At 43.4% G+C, this 15,582-nt stretch overlaps 4 protein-coding genes across 4 annotated transcripts in view, besides 32 other annotated features.

Moving 5' to 3' along the window:
* On the top strand, window positions 1–10,057 carry nad1 (NADH dehydrogenase subunit 1; one part of a trans-spliced gene, as the record gives it; the window's edge cuts it). Coding sequence (YP_002000548.1) covers window positions 8,367–8,448; window positions 9,866–10,057 — 274 coding nt within the window.
* Window positions 309–1,367, top strand: rps4 (ribosomal protein S4). The gene is given in 1 exon segment: window positions 309–1,367. A coding segment is annotated over 1 exon segment (1,059 nt).
* Window position 346, top strand, in rps4: a sequence feature (C to U RNA editing).
* Window position 357, top strand, in rps4: a sequence feature (C to U RNA editing).
* Window position 472, top strand, in rps4: a sequence feature (C to U RNA editing).
* Window position 586, top strand, in rps4: a sequence feature (C to U RNA editing).
* Window position 598, top strand, in rps4: a sequence feature (C to U RNA editing).
* Window position 643, top strand, in rps4: a sequence feature (C to U RNA editing).
* Window position 790, top strand, in rps4: a sequence feature (C to U RNA editing).
* Window position 1,175, top strand, in rps4: a sequence feature (C to U RNA editing).
* Window position 1,214, top strand, in rps4: a sequence feature (C to U RNA editing).
* Window position 1,234, top strand, in rps4: a sequence feature (C to U RNA editing).
* Window position 1,245, top strand, in rps4: a sequence feature (C to U RNA editing).
* Window position 1,270, top strand, in rps4: a sequence feature (C to U RNA editing).
* Window position 1,321, top strand, in rps4: a sequence feature (C to U RNA editing).
* Window position 1,330, top strand, in rps4: a sequence feature (C to U RNA editing).
* Window position 1,335, top strand, in rps4: a sequence feature (C to U RNA editing).
* Window positions 7,106–7,456, top strand: rps13 (ribosomal protein S13). The gene is given in 1 exon segment: window positions 7,106–7,456. A coding segment is annotated over 1 exon segment (351 nt).
* Window position 7,110, top strand, in rps13: a sequence feature (C to U RNA editing).
* Window position 7,117, top strand, in rps13: a sequence feature (C to U RNA editing).
* Window position 7,119, top strand, in rps13: a sequence feature (C to U RNA editing).
* Window position 7,131, top strand, in rps13: a sequence feature (C to U RNA editing).
* Window position 7,161, top strand, in rps13: a sequence feature (C to U RNA editing).
* Window position 7,205, top strand, in rps13: a sequence feature (C to U RNA editing).
* Window position 7,361, top strand, in rps13: a sequence feature (C to U RNA editing).
* Window position 7,392, top strand, in rps13: a sequence feature (C to U RNA editing).
* Window position 8,416, top strand, in nad1: a sequence feature (C to U RNA editing).
* Window position 9,887, top strand, in nad1: a sequence feature (C to U RNA editing).
* Window position 9,889, top strand, in nad1: a sequence feature (C to U RNA editing).
* Window position 9,897, top strand, in nad1: a sequence feature (C to U RNA editing).
* Window position 9,933, top strand, in nad1: a sequence feature (C to U RNA editing).
* Window position 9,952, top strand, in nad1: a sequence feature (C to U RNA editing).
* Window position 9,974, top strand, in nad1: a sequence feature (C to U RNA editing).
* Window position 10,005, top strand, in nad1: a sequence feature (C to U RNA editing).
* Window position 10,032, top strand, in nad1: a sequence feature (C to U RNA editing).
* Window positions 10,058–13,325: 3,268 nt separating the features above from the next.
* Window positions 13,326–13,787, bottom strand: orf153 (hypothetical protein). Its single transcript has one exon. It carries the CDS (start codon window positions 13,785–13,787, stop codon window positions 13,326–13,328), a length of 462 nt encoding a protein of 153 aa, YP_002000576.1.
* Window positions 13,788–15,582: the final 1,795 nt, after the last annotated feature.

Raw genomic sequence — 15,582 nt, 5'->3', positions numbered from 1 at the left:
TAGATAAAAATGAAGTTGGAATGGAAAGGGATGGCAGGAACAAGGTAGGGCTTCGGCTCTTCTTTATCGGTAGTCTTTCTTGCTATAGGTAATGTCTTGACTTCGTTGATGGTTGCAGGAACTGCTTCAGTTTCACAGGCCCCTTTCAGAACGATATGTAGTAGCTCATCCTAATTGAAGTATTTCATTCTGGCGAGCGTTCCTTTCTTTTCGGCGGCATCCTTCCGCATTGGCGGCGAGTGGAAGAGTTGGGTTCGATTCCCTTTATACGCGATGTGGCGAAAAAGACTGATTCAACGAAATATGCCATGCCTGCATTAAGATTTAAAACGTGTCGTCTACTTCCAGGAAATGTTCGGAACAGAGAACTTTCTCTAATCCAACGCCGCATTCTCCGAAGATTGAGGAACAAGAGGAGATCCATTAAAAGAAATCTTTCTCAGAGAGAAAATCTAAACAGTAACATCAAATCACAAACTACACGAAAGTTGTCCCTTTATTATGGGGATTTACCCATAAGGGAGATGCACAGAGGAAGAGAACGAACTTCATATATCCCTTTTTTACTCAATCAAGAAACAAGATCGGACGTGATTCCGGTTCGTCTCCATTTTTGTGACACTCTTCCTCAAGCAAGGCAGCCGATAAGTCATCGAAGGGTTTGTTTGAATAATGGACTGGTAACCATTACTCATTTGAAAGTTTCCCACGGTGATCTAATATCTTTTCAAGAAAATGACGCGAGAACCCGCGGTGAAGAAATAAGGAGATCTTTCTATATCGACATATCAGTTGGAAAAATCATAGGCAAATTACTACCGGTCAGAATCTGGAGAAAAACAAAAACAGAATGGTTCCGCTTACTCACAACTCAGAGGGTATGCCGCTTACTACTCAAATCCTGGTTTTTGCAAGAGTTGCGTTCTTATATGCAAGAAGAAGACTTAGAAAGAACAAAGAAGTTTGGATCCGCAAAAGTATGCTTAGGCAGTTCCTTCGCTGAGCACAACAGAATGAAGAGGAATTTGTTTCATTTCAAATACTTCTTCTTATTGAAAAGAAGGAAGGAGGAAGAGGAATTGATAAGAACAATAGGGGAAGCGGAAAACCGAAAAAGAGCAATAAGTCCTTTTGTTTACAAGTCTTCTTTATATAGAAATTCGACCTATTGCTCCGGATCCCCGTTTACTAGGAAGATAAGAATCAAAAGGATCGAACTACCTACTCATTATTCGGAGGTGAATCATAGAACACTAAAAGCTGTGGTATCTTATGGACCTAACATAGGTCACATCCCTCACGACATAAGATTGAAAGATCCAAACCTTCCTCTTCGGAGCGGAAACGGACGTGGCCAAAACATATAAAAAAAGATCGGCCTAGTCGCTCATAGGGACATATCTATCCGGATAGAGGATAGTCTAGATCAATTTATTGATAAATCTCTCTCTATATAGATAGGTATCTCTGTGGATAGAGATAAAGATAGGGATCCCTATAAATCGAAAAGTGCACTTTTTGACTACTACTACTATTTCTTAGACTTTTTCAAGGAAACATCGTTTTTTCGATTTTGACTGAATTGGTCGGAGCGTAGACGAGCGAGCAGAGCCCAGGAAAGAGGTCAGATCGTCATAGAGCAGTCGACTATAAGTATAAGACTGCTGGCCTGAGAGAAGGCAGTCTCTCTCGGGAAACATGGCCCAATTTCTCTTCTTTCTTTTCTCTTTCCCTCTACCATAACGCAATAACAAAAAGGATAAGGCCTATATATAGAAATAGAGTAATTCCAATGACTGAAGCTACTATAACCTTCCCAACCAGGATGAGGCATAAGCTTACCCTGATTACACCAAAAAATTTAGAATTCGATATTCACTACAAAAAAATAGTGGGTTACTTCAAGGTTCCCTAGGTCCTACCGGAGCTTCTTGTTTCTTTTAATCAAAAGATATGGTGAACTTGTATACTTCATTTTCTCTTTGCTTCTTGATTATAAAGTGTAATAGTGCTTTTAACACTAACCATACAGTGAGGCCTTTTCTTTATGAAAGTTGGCTAGTGACCCTATGAGTCCGTTCTTTCAAGCATCAAGTTTTTTCTTCTAATTTCTACTATTTCTTCCAGGATCAAAAATATTTTACTTGGTTGAGCTTTGTCAACAGATTGGCAGTGAAATAGAAACTTTTCTATGGTGAAATATTAGAGAATAACTATATAAAATAAAAAATATCTCTTTGAGATTTCCCCGCTGGCGCTCGCTCAATCCGTTCACCAGGGTTCCTTTCCTTTCCTTTACGGTCGAGCTACTTCTCGTTCATCATCAAGTGGTTTCAATTATACTAGTGAACTAACAATTTGGCTTTTCAAAGTTCGTTCAAGAAAATGCAATGAAATGTTTAGCATCTAGTAGAGTGGGTGCTTGCCTATGGTTCCATTTATTAATTAATCAAACCATTTCCTTTTCATGCCATCCATCGAATTTAAACTTTATCGTTATCATTGGCTGGAATGAGAATAGCTGCGGGATCCGGATCACCATTTGTTGTATCATAGTTGGAATGGCTAAAATAAGACATTCTTGAAGAGCTATATATTATTTTTGCTGATCAATGATGAGCACAATATCAGGTAACCCTCACATATATTTGATTCCACCGAGGTATGTTTGCAAAGTAGATAATTTTCTCTTCTTCAAGATTGCAGCTGCGAAGAGAAGAGTGGAATTGGCCCTATTTTTCTTAGCCTTTTAAGTACCTTAACTTACGAAGTTTTGTTTGCCTAATGACCACCCATAACATACCACCCCTTTTGTATTAAAAGAATGACACCGAGCCCTTATTGCAGCTAACGCTACTGAGCAGCTCTTTCTGGGAAGGTATCATTAAGATGTTTTTTCCTTGACTTGCTGCATGAAAAAGTAAATCACAAGCTTCTGATAACGAGCGGGCGAGATGGCTTTATACCTTTACGTTTGTGTTTGCCCTTTGCTGTAAAGATGTAAGGAGTTATTCTAGGATTCCTTCTTTTTTCACTATAACCTAAATGAACTCTGACTTCAACCATCTGTTTCTTTCAATCCCAGATCTTTTTTTCATTCTCCTATTGCCAAAATAAATCTACGAGTTACTTTGAAATAACTAATTGTTCCGATAGAACCTTCTGCCGGTAATTGATATACGACACAAACCTGAAAAACTTTTTGGAATTAGTGATTTGATTTATTCTGACTCGATCTATTAAAACATTCATAACCTTTAGTGAAAAAAGAAAGATAGTTAAAGGAAGAACGGGAACTCTCAGTTAAGAATCATGAAATTGCATAAAAGATGGTTGTTTCATCAGAATCAGAAATTGTCTCATCTCACATCAGAATCATTTCTTTTATTATGGTATAACATAATATATCTTATTTCTCACTATAATAGGTTTTCGCCATTCAAGTTGTTTGGATGCACATACTTTTTTCAATCGGATACCACTAATCCTTTATACAACAACGTTTTCTTTCAGGCCTACCAACCAATACGGACCGTGTAGAGCTGCTTTCTCGAGCCCTTTCTTGATGAAAACTTCTTGCTTCGGTTGGAGTATTAAGAGAAGCTCTTGTCCCACATTCCTGTAAAATATTGATTCGTCATAAGCACGTCCTGCCCCTTCCGCTCGTAGTAATCCAATGAATTCTCTAGTTCCAAAAACATGATACATTCCATCTTCTGAAACCAACACTTTTGATGTTACTTGACGCACAATAATCTCGATATGTCTATTATGGATCTGTACTCCCTGGTATCGAGAAACCTTTAGGATCTTCTTCTTAACCAAAGAAATACGACTTTGGGCTATGGTTAGCTCAGCTCCAATAAAGAAAACCCAGGGTACTCCAAGTGGTATACATTCGTTCCAACCTTCAACCCATCATATTAAATCAATCGAAGGCACTTCTCTAATTCTACTTGAGTGAGGAAGACCTTTTGTGGCTAGACCTCCATTTTCCATATAGAAAAGGAACTAATACACATCTCCTTTAGAAAAGAATTTCCCATAATGACTATGAATGCTTGTACCTGAAGTGACCAAATAAGGCTTAGCTGATCTTCTAATTCAAGAATCAAGATTCACTTGTGGGGGTTCTTTCATTCAATCAGTTTGATGTTCTCTTCCTACAGGGATGTCTATTTTCAGGTTACCCTGAGATGTCGAGAAGTATTGATAATGAAGATACCTCCTACAAAGCCCTGAGAGGAAGGTCTTTGTTTTGCTGCTTGTTGTCGCAACTAGTTATGTCCCTATTGGACAAATCTCCCAGGCATGAGACCTGCTCTTCCATTTCGGTCAGAAAGGCGCAAACAGCCGTCAAGGTGACGATAGAGACCGCAATATTAAAGACTTCCACGCCCCCTCATTCCCTATTTCTTGTATATTGCTACTTGCTATGCTTCCTACTTGTCGGCCTAATACGCTATCTTATCCGCTTTTATTCCGTTTTCTATTCAGTTATATACTAAATGTGTCAAAGCAATAGAACTTATTGGAAAACAAGCCCATCTTTCACTAAAACCTATCTGCTCTTCCAGGTCCTATCGAACCTACATATTCAAACCAGGTGCTCTCACTTCCTTGGCATAAAGCATAGGGGCAGGGATGTGGGTATCACTACTATTGATTAACCGATGTCAGTTGCTTTAGCTGCTCCCTCTGGGCCCGCAAAGAGACTTCATCCGCTGCCCCCTGCTATTGAATCTAGGACTGATTGCCCATTTCCAAAAGTAGAAGGTGCCGCAAGAATAGGTTTTTACAGTTCAAATAATACATTGTCCGCTTAGAAGGGCTTGGTTTTTCAGAGGGAGCAGTTTGGCATTGTGGTGGAAGCCAGCATGGAGAAGCAAACTGTAGTGATGCATAGCATGGATTGCTTGAGCGAGGCCAAGTTCAATCTAGAAGAGTATGGCCTGACTATTCTAGAGGATTGTGCGATAGTATTGCGGAATACTGAGCAGAGGCTGGAACAACCCATAGAAGTGTAGGGGCTGCTTCAACCAGGCGTACCCGTATCCATTGATTTACCTCCTCTAGATGAGTCTTGAACTTTGCTGACAATAGCAAATTGACACATCTGCTGATAGGCGAGTGAATGAGGAGCCGGTATAAATCGTAGGAACTCTTTGGAAGAACGAATAACCACTGGGATAAAATGCCCCAATGGAGCTTACGTTCTGAATATATCCTCCTTGCTCGTAAGCAGGAAAGATGATATTTCTCCAAACTGAAATTAACATAAGATCATCGGTTCACGAAGGGTAGAAGAATAAGTATGGCATAGACATTTCCAAAATATCAATCTAGTTCAGTCACAAGGGCGGTGAGTGGTTCTCTTTCGCTGAAGCTGTGTCCGTGGCATCGATATATGAAGATTGTCCGTCAGTCTGCTCCCAAGGAGTAGTAAATAAATGTAAATCCAGGCTGTCGAGTAAACCGAATTGGCCAAATGTATCTATCAAGAAATCCAACTTGTCTCAATAAAGAAAGTCTGGAGGAAGGAGCAAAGTAAGAAGAAGCCAAAAAAGGGGCAGCCTGCCTCGAGCAGTAAGGTATGTCTAAGCTGCTTGTGGTCAAATCGTTGCCAGTCGGTGATGATGAAGATTCTGAAGTGGTTTAGTAACCGTCCCCAAAATGGTCAATGTGGGTAAAGGCAGCGGCGTAAATCAGGCGCTTTTGAGAAGAAGAAAACGAAACAAAACGATGAGATAGGAATTCCGATTTCAACGTTACGTTGGATTGGATTCAGGACAAATGTGTCGTTAAGGGTTTTCATTTATCCTATCTTTTCCTGGAACATCTAAATGCTTTTCTTTTCAACTTGTCTAAATCTATCATATATGTATGTCTAATCGGCGCTGTATGGATCGTAATCCTCTCCTGAGTATCCTCATCCTTTTATTAAAGAAGATGCCACGTCTGGTTTCACTAATTCCTATCATTCTTCTCTTCTCGGCTATAGATATGACAATGTTCCGGCCTTCTTTTCCTTTTCTCGTTAATTCCTTCAACGACGGGGATATGAGAACATTCAAATAGAATGGAGCATAAGCAGACAACTAGACTCTATTTATTGAATTGACAGCGTGAAAGTCCTCCACTCCTGTCTAGTAAGGTTCAAGCTATAGTAGCTGGGCCTGTAGTTAATGGATATTAGAGTAAGTAACTAGCCTTCTAGGAAAAAACACTCGATTGTAGTGTAAATAGTTGACTAGTGGTGGACGTTCAGGAGTTTGACTAGCCAATGCTGAACTAGATATTGCACCATTTCTAATAACATCAGTTACTAGTGGCACTATTTCATTGAGTGACGTTATAGTATATATTTATATTTGTTGAAGCAGATAGTGTAGTTCATTGGTTGCATCTAGTGTATGTAAATTGCTTCCTTATAAAATAATATATAGCTAGCTGTAGTAGAAATGGGGTAGTGCATTGACCTTACTCAGTTTATTAGTGCGCTTGCTTGCAGAGAGTAAATGGCTGTAGTGAAACTCCGTGACTAGGTGATAGCTTGAGTAGGAGGAAATAGTGGCATGGGACTAATACACTTTAAAGTATAAGTGTAAATAGTGAGTTTTTAGTTCCGTAGTGGAATGGAGATTCTCGTATAGAGTAGGTAGAGTAGTTGCATTTCCAGAGGATATTGTTTATAGAACATTCAGAAAGGATTATCTAGTTCCGTAGTTGTATTTGCTGGAGTAGTGTATTTCTATTTTATGGTTCGTGTCGGGGAACTCTTATTGGCACGTTAATTGCTTTCGGTCATTGCTTAACTCTTATATAGGGACTTGCTTCCTTACTAGTCAATAGGGTGGGTAGTTCTTGTCTTTCTTCAACGTCGGCTTTCCTTACTAGCACATTCCCATATAGAAGTGGCACATGGAGAAAGTCGATAGTAACTCTCCACTGTGGTGACTTTCAGAAAGGAAGAAACTCATAAAGGAGATAGCATAGAGTGCACCAATAGTGTAGTCAATTGAGCAACCCCCACTCACTCATCATAAGGACCTGTAGTCCATTGTAGATTCCAGCCGAGAAGACCAGGAAAAGAGAAGGATAAAGAATGTCATATATCTCAGGAGCTAGATCACTTCCCGATGAACAAGTCAGAATTGCCTCAACAAAAATGGATGGAATTGGACCGAAAAAAGCCATTCAGCTTCGTTATCGATTAGGTATCAGTGGGAACATCAAGATGAATGAGTTAACTAAGTATCAGATCGACCAAATTGAACAAATGATAGCTCAAGATCATGTTGTTCATTGGGAATTGAAGAGGGGAGAACGAGCAGACATCGAACGATTAATTTCTATTTCTCGTTATCGTGGAATTCGTCATCAAGATGGATCGCCCTTACGCGGTCAACGAACTCATACTAATGCAAGGACTGCTCGCAAGCTAATTCGGAAATGAAAGAAGGCTACCGAAAGAACAAGCAACGGATTTCGCGCTCATCCCTTGCGCCTGCGCATACGTTTTCTTGCTCCTTGGTACTTGTCTGATCACTGTTCAATAGTTCACTTCGATGTCTTGAACCACTTACTAATCACGTATACGTATAGTAGGCCCCCCACGTCTGGCCCGTCTTGGTCTCGCTCACTTCGCCCGCCTATCGTATCGGCTCGGCTTCGTCCGTCAAGCGACAGCTTCTGCCTCTGACGGCTTCACTATCGCTCATGACTGGTAGTTGTCTCTATGTAGTAGTCGGCCTTTGTTAAGCTTCGCCAGAAGCGACTAGTCGCTTCCCGAATGCCTCTTTCTTGTACTAATTAATGTGTATGGTCTAGTCTTTCCAATGCCTCCTTCCTTGCCGCCAACGCGCGCTAGATGGAGAGTAAGCAAGCTACCTTGCTTGCATTCGTTAAACGGTAGCTTCCGCGCCCTTCCTGCCTGCTGAAATTGATGTGAATGATCGTGTCTTCGACATCAATTTCAGTCTGATTAGATATGTCATTGAAACAAATCCGTTTTGTCTCTGTTTTCTTTTCGGATGAGCCAGCCGATCCTAACAGAATTTTTGAGGAGCCGGACGACGAAGCCTCAAAATCAGATAAAGATGTCTCCGACGCGACCGGACTTCAACTATATTTTTTTTAGGGGTCAGGAGGGACAAAAAAGATATGCTGTTTTCTATCAGTCCCAAGCGGATACCCCCCAGCTTCCACGGTCCGCTTACCGAGGAAGAGATGCGGGAGGACCCAGGGCCAGAGCAAGTTGGGTTGGGGTATAGAGCCGTAAGCGCGGTGGGGGTGACAGAGGATGTGCTCGTACGGTTCATAGTTGGGTATGATATTCTCGTGGATTGTTGGGAACGTCCTCTATATTCGAAATATGCCTTTCTAGGAGCATTACGATCTGCAGCTCAAATGGTCCCTTATGAAGTCTCTATTGGTCTTATTCTTATTGTGCGCCTTGTGAGCACGTTTGGATCCGCGAAGGCAATCGCTCGGATCTTCCCCTAACCCAACCCGGGAACGGACCGGAGGGAACCGCAGCATGAGGAATGTCCACGTCTCGTCGCAAGGCTCATTTTTAGTTTTGGGTCATAGGGCGGGCAGTGCAGTCCGGGGCACAAGGGTCCTGGTACTACCCAGGTGCGAAGAACCCCGGAGGTGACTGCAATGAGCAAAAATGTCACTCACCGGCCTAAACGACGAGCAAACACTCGAACGTGAGAGCAAGGGATCACCCAACGAATGGACGAGCTCCAAGGAGGGAGGAGAGAGGGAGGCAAGAACCATGCTTTCAGAGAAGTGGCGGTCCGAATCCACTCTGACAAAATAAAATAACAGACTAAGCCGTGCCGTAAGGGGGGCATTCTCCACACGGGACGGGGCCAAGGCCTTCATGTATGGGTGACAGATCGGCCATAGGAGTACTCCGGGATATACACCAGGGCAACTAATGTCGAGCATACGATGATGCCGCCCGTTTTCATTTCGTGAAAGTCCCCGGCAGAGGAAAGGGCTGTAGGTGATGGCGCGTTCTGCTTCTTAGGGCGATGAAATCGTTCCTATGGGATCGTGCGTGGCAGCTGGTATAGATGATGATGAAAGGCGGGCCGCTTGAACCGGGACCTATTCTCATAATAGGCAGCAAGCAAAGCTAAATAGGAAAGGGGGCGACTGATGACTGCCTTTTTCGTCAGAAATCAAAAAGGGTGGAATGTGGAGCTAATATGGCTGGCTACAAGTATAGCCAAAGAAAGATGAGACGAGACGGACTGTCAGAGGACGCAGCGGGACTACCAGGGGAAAGCCCGCCCCCGCTAGCTAACATAGATATCTATTCTTGGTGCGCATATTCGAGATTTAGAATCTCTTTCCGACCAGGCCAGGCCGAATCGGGCCACCACTTGGGATGGGAATGGCTCAGCCCACATGCATCATTTGATGAAACCAGTCCAGTCGCCTCCGATCAGTGGCTTGTCAACCACCGGACCGTAGCTCCTCACCGAATGCCCCTGCGTTGGGGCAACACAGCACATGACTAGTTCGCTCAAGGACCACACCCTCTCGAGAGCAGGATGCCGGCCGAGATGGAGCGCCAACCTAGACTTTCCTTGGGCTTGCCTTGCCCCAACATCTAAATAAAGGGCGGGCGCCGAAAAGGAAGCAGTGACGCCTTTTCGACGAAAGCTTAGCTTGGTAGGCGCTGCTTACTCACCCTACTCCCTTAGACAATGCAATGCTGTGAACACGAAAGTTTGCAGTTCAGCCCTCTTCTCCCATGCAGAGTCGCAGGCAGCGCCTCGGATAAAAGCACGGACGAGCCACATGCAGGGAAACTTGCACGTGTGGTTCTGGCCGGGGACCCCGGTATACTGTACTAATATGTGTAGGTCCCTGTAATTCGAGTGAGATTGTCATGGCGCAAAAGCAGATATGGTCCGGTATTCCCTTGTTCCCCGTATTGGTTATGTTCTTTATTCCTTGTCTAGCAGAAACTAATCGAGCTCCGTCTGATCTCCCAGAAGCGGAAGCTGAATCAGTTGCTGGCTATAATGTGGAATATGCGCGGGATGCGATCCTTAATAGTTCACTGTTGGCGGAAGCCAATGTCTCGGGGACTCATTCTGACTTAAACAAGGGGTGGGTCTTTACCAACTTCCAAATCCAAGATTTAGGGAAAAAAAAGAGGGGCAGGGCACTCTTCATTCTTCATTCGAAACTCATGAATGTCGGGTCGGAGGTTTTTGCCTTGTTATCAAAAAGGGGAGTTGGGTAAAGCAAACTCCCTCCTTGGGCGAGCACGGGGCTTAGTCAAGTAGAACCGGGTTGCGCTGCTTGATGCTCCGATCGAAAACAAATCAGTGGGGCCATGCCGGTACGACAGAATATGCGTTAGAAAGGTCCCCCTTTAAAAATAAAGGAAAAACCGGGCCGAACTTCTAAAACTAAAAAGCAGCCCACCCGCTTCCATAGAACAATATCGCGGCAACGTAGACCTAAGTAGATTTATTGGATCCTGGGGAACCATCACAAGTACGGCCGGCCTATAGAACGAGAATGCCGTGTCGTCCAGCGGAGCTTAGAAGAAGGTGACTCGGAGCCTAAGGAAGGTGACTCGCGCAGACAGCTGACTCCTTTTCAATAGAAAGGAATAGCCAAACCTACCCAGCTGGCTGGTCAATCTCAGTGATCTTATCGGCCGGCAAAGCGGAGACGGACGACCACGGTCCCGACCTTACCAGCACCGTAGGTTTACTAATCAATGAAGCCCCTCAACCTACTATCTTTTCTTACAAAACTCAACCAAGCCTAACCAAACCCCATGCTCACGACATGTTCTTGATATTGATTGAGTTGGAGGGAGTCAGAGACTACCACGGAATCCTTCCATAGTCACCCCGGTGACCTTCGTCACCAAAGCGTCACGACAGTTTCCAAGACCCCTCACATAATCTCCTGTGGGGATCAGTCGGAGCACGTAGGAATGCCGACCACTACATAAGCCACGTCTGGCTGAGGCGAGCAGCAAGCGGGGAGAGTCTTTTTAAGTACAAGAACGTTGGGGTGGGACGCTAGTACTTAAACTAGGGTTGCTTCTTAGCGCTAATCTTGCGTTTTTCAGCAGTTAGTTGTAGCGCGCCTTCCCTCCTTCTCTCATTTCGGAAAGATTTGGCAGTATTTTCTTATGATGACCTGGTCGAGAGAGTACGAAACATCGGTGTAAAAGATTGAGTGGGATGGTTATAGTAAGGGGCGAACCAAGTGCTTGCGCGAAGAAACGAATCAATCACAATGGAGACAAGGAAAGGAGGAGAGGCGAAACTCAACTAAAAAGGAAAAGGGAACTCGAGCGACTATCATGAGCGAACTGAGGGAATTCCTTCTGATTGGATCCCTTAGGAGAGAGACAGAAAGTATTATGAAATATAATCAGATCTTTGACGATCCAGTATTAGCTAGCAAGTGTATGGACTCAGACTTTGATGACTCCCTAGTGGCCAGGGAAGCGTTAGCTTCACCCTTTGAACATCTCATTTACTCTCTCTAGCTCTCGACTTTACGTATAGGAATTTCAGGTACATTGGTCGATGAAAGTGAACATCTATCTTATCTTACGCCACTTACTCTAGCTTGACTTTGTGGAAGACGCCCGATTGAATGATCTCCAGTGGGTTCTATTACCATGTGTTCCCGGAGCTGATTTCATTCCAGTAGTTTCTTTTTTACCAGCCTCTCTGCTTCTGTCAGTATAGAGGAAAGTCTTCAATCCCTTGAGAGAAATCCAAAATGGCCAATAAAAGATACCTAGCATGACACATCAGCTACGCCATCTGAGCCTGTCCACTTGCTAGTCAGGAAAAATAACCGCTCCGTTCCGTGGGCTTCTTTCGCTGCTCTCTTCACGCTCGCTTTACGAGTGCAACCAAGTTCAATAAACTGTTCATGCTAATTCATAGAACTATGCTGGTTTCTATCTAAGAGTCCTGTGAGACGCTTCCTTCTCATACACATCTGAAGCAACGTATCAGCATTAGAGAGTTTTGCAGGTCCTTGAGAGAACGTTATCCAGCCAGTTATGACTTGACCATGGTCTGAGGTGAAATTGGTCCTGGTCCATAAAACGAAAGGTGCTGGGCAAGCGCGGAGAAGTCGTCTGAAGGGGGGTTCCGTAGGAATGTTCAACTTCGATCAACCTTGGTCCCATGCCTAAAAAAGAAAGAAGGTCCAAAATAGGGGTGATATAATCCACTGCTCGCCTAAGAATGTACTGACGTAATCCCTACTATGGCTTCCCGAAGGATCCAGCTGCTAAGAGGGTCCGAGCCATAACGGATTGATGTGACCGTAGCGGCGACTGGAATCGATCTGAATGAGGCAGTTATGGGACTTATCTTATCTAACAATATATATGGAGGAAGGATTAAAAAAAGGTGGGGGTCAAGGTGTATAATACGAGCTCCACTTTCAGGCAATGAGCTAGCTTAACCCTGATTGCTTAAGGTTTAATACAGTCATGTTGGATCTGCTACTAAGAAAGGAAGAGAAAGACTGATTGCGACAGCTCAACCGGATGAGACATCTATTATTTACAGAACTGTGCCAACGTGTGCCTACATTGTTTGATTTACCAGTTCCGGGTATTGGATTTTTGAATAGAAAGAATGAAACTAGTACCAGCTTATCGCCAACCGTGCTTTCTACCAACTCCGCCAACCCGGAATATTGATTTAGATTTAGCCGCACCTGAGCCCGCAACCGCTGCCTCTACTCCGCCTACTTCTTGTGCCGACTTCGCCAGCCTCGCGGGGTACCGATTTCCTCCTGCTTTGTGTGCGTGCCATTGACTCCTTTAATGGGTCGAAACCTACTTAGTTCTTATTTGTATTTCGTCTATACAAGAAAAGAAGGATTTGTGTTTAGCAAGACAGAGAATTGAAAAAGTAAAAAAAAAACACAAGTGTGTACCCTTTACCGAAAAGCAAATATGACAGATAGGGTACGACATATTGCTTATTCCTGATTGATCTAGTTGACGACAGTTGACTTGTTGGACAATTGAAAGGTGCTTGCTGAAGAGTTTCATTAATTGAGTATAGACATTCTTGACTTGAAAACTTTTCCTATGTGGATAGGCATCTTGAGTTTGATTAAGTAATTGCCATGCAGGTTGAGTATAGTGGAAGGCATTAGCAATAACCTGTGGCCTTTGGTTCTGGTAAGAACAATGTTGGATATCAAGAGGTCTCAAATCGTTTGAAGTAAGTTACAACTTATAACTGGAAGCTGATAAAGCGAAGGGGCAATTTTGGAATAATCAATTTGGTCCGTTGCTAAGAAATCAGTAGAAATCGGGTTCTTATTATTATGTTCTTGGAATTGATTTTGTGGCATGGACCTTGTATCATTGGCTTGCTCACAAGTATCTGTACGGTGTAATTGGCAACCCACATAGGATTTGGCATGGATGTGCAATTGCAAGGTCCTTGACCGGGGTTAGATTCGTTTTGGGGTGGCGGATAATGGTTTGGTATGTAAGTACTATAGTTTGGTAGGTTTGAATTGTGTGGCCAGGGGTATTGGTTACGATTCCAGTGGTCTTCAGGCGAGTTGACAAAACTACCCCTATGCGCAAAAAATGAAGCTGATGTGGTTGTTTTGAATCCAAGAGTGGTGATTCCAATCTGTAACTCCAATTTCCAATACTGAAAAGCCAAGCCTACTATTCTTTTTACCGGCGCTTCACGACTTACCACAAAACTAGAGCCGGCGGCATAAGATGAAGCCCTAGACATTCTGCCTGTCTGCTTAAGTGGACAAACAAGGCAATCTAATAATTTAGGAAAAGCCGGGATCAAGGCTTTGCAGAAAGGATTTGAACAAAGATGAGAAGTCGAGTCAAACGGAAGCAGAATGGGTTGTGACTAAAAAAGGAACTAACGAAAATAAGATGGAACTAGATGCTGTTTTAACAGACTGCGCTTTGACTTACCTATGATGCAACTCATTCACTTCCACGACATGTATTGGTTAGTCATTCCAGACATTCATTTGTAAATACATTTTATGCCCGGGCATTGAGAAGGAAGGACGCTTTCAGAGGCGAAAGGCCATGGGGAGAGAGAGGAAGATCTGCCCTAGGGAATGGAATTTCTTTCCTTAGTAGTTTAGTTAGCACTTTGCCTCTTTGACTCTGAGCAGAGAAGTATTAAGCCGCTCGCCTAACCTACTAAAGCGAGGAGAGGAGATGGAAAGGAAGTGAATCAAATCAGAGAGCAGCACAGTTCAGGCTGCATATGGACCAGAAAAAGCTCTGGGACTTTCGGAGGAGAATGGCTTGTTAGCACGATGGTTTGAAGGACTTGTTTAAGAAACATGGAATGGATTCGGGATGAACCTAAGCTAATTGCCTTGATTACTTATCAAATCAAATTCACATTCTTAAATCACTTTCTCTCCCGTACTGATCCTCCTTGCCTTTCCTTCCTTGTCCAGTAAGGTATGAAGCACTAGCTCAACCACAGCTACAGCTTCTTCTCGAGCAGCTCTTATTCCACCTGTAGCACCGCTTACGAGAGCAAGCAAGGGTGAATACTTGTGTAACAACGATTTCTTTCGCACTAAAAAAATCAGGAAATCTGAAACAGTACTAAATAAGACAGTTGCGAACATGCAAAGAAGAGCTGATTCTTTCACAAGCGATTGTGGGCATTCATAGAATATGAGACTAGTGCCTTACTTGGGGATCTTCTTGAAATAAAACAGATGTCCATTCAATCGGAATTGAGAACAGAATACTCATCTTTATTGAGATTCCACGTCCAACATCTGAACGGGGACCTTCTCACCCTGAGCCATGTCTCAAACATATCCTTAGGGTTCTCCATCTCCGGGGGTCCGGGGTCAAAGTGAAGAAACCTTCTATTCGTTTCAAGGGACCCCATCTCAAGAGCCTAGGGCTTTGAAATTCAACCAAGAATCTACTTTCCCCCATGCTCCTCGCCAGCCATCTCCATCCGTCGCGCCAGTAGTAGTGAAGTTCCCACTCCACGTCGGCCGGCCGCCATGAGGTTTTCCGAAGCTTTGACCACAAGGAACTTATCTATCTCCTTCTCAAACTTGATCGCCTTTTTTGGGAGAATAAAAGGACACTCTTTTTCCATTTTTTCTCTCTGGGCCGGCTTCAATAGCCTTTTCTTGGCACAGATAAACACTTTATGCCCCACTTCCCTGCAAAATCTATTTCCTGCTGCTCCCTTCTGCATTCCGTGGCTTTATGCCCTTTCTACCTACATCGATAATAGTGGATTCAGCAGGAACTTAAACAACTCATCATTCATTTCTCGATCAATTTTAAACCTTAGAGTCAAAAAGTCCTTCCATGAATCTAGGGAACACCTCTGACTTCACCAACTCTCCCTTTCTTTGGTCGAAGGCTTCAGGTCAAGATCCTTTTTCCTATCTATTGAAGATGCAAAGAGAGATGCTTCTTCCTCTTCAAGTTGGAAGTGCAAGAAGAAATGCGGTAAATAGGAGTTCCATCTACCACGCACTCCAGCTAACTTCAGCATCCATACTCAGCTAGGAGGA

This window comes from Oryza sativa, mitochondrion (genome assembly GCF_034140825.1).
Source record: "Oryza sativa Japonica Group mitochondrion, complete genome".
NCBI lineage: Eukaryota > Viridiplantae > Streptophyta > Magnoliopsida > Poales > Poaceae > Oryza > Oryza sativa.
This window is presented reverse-complemented; position numbering and strand designations above follow the sequence as displayed.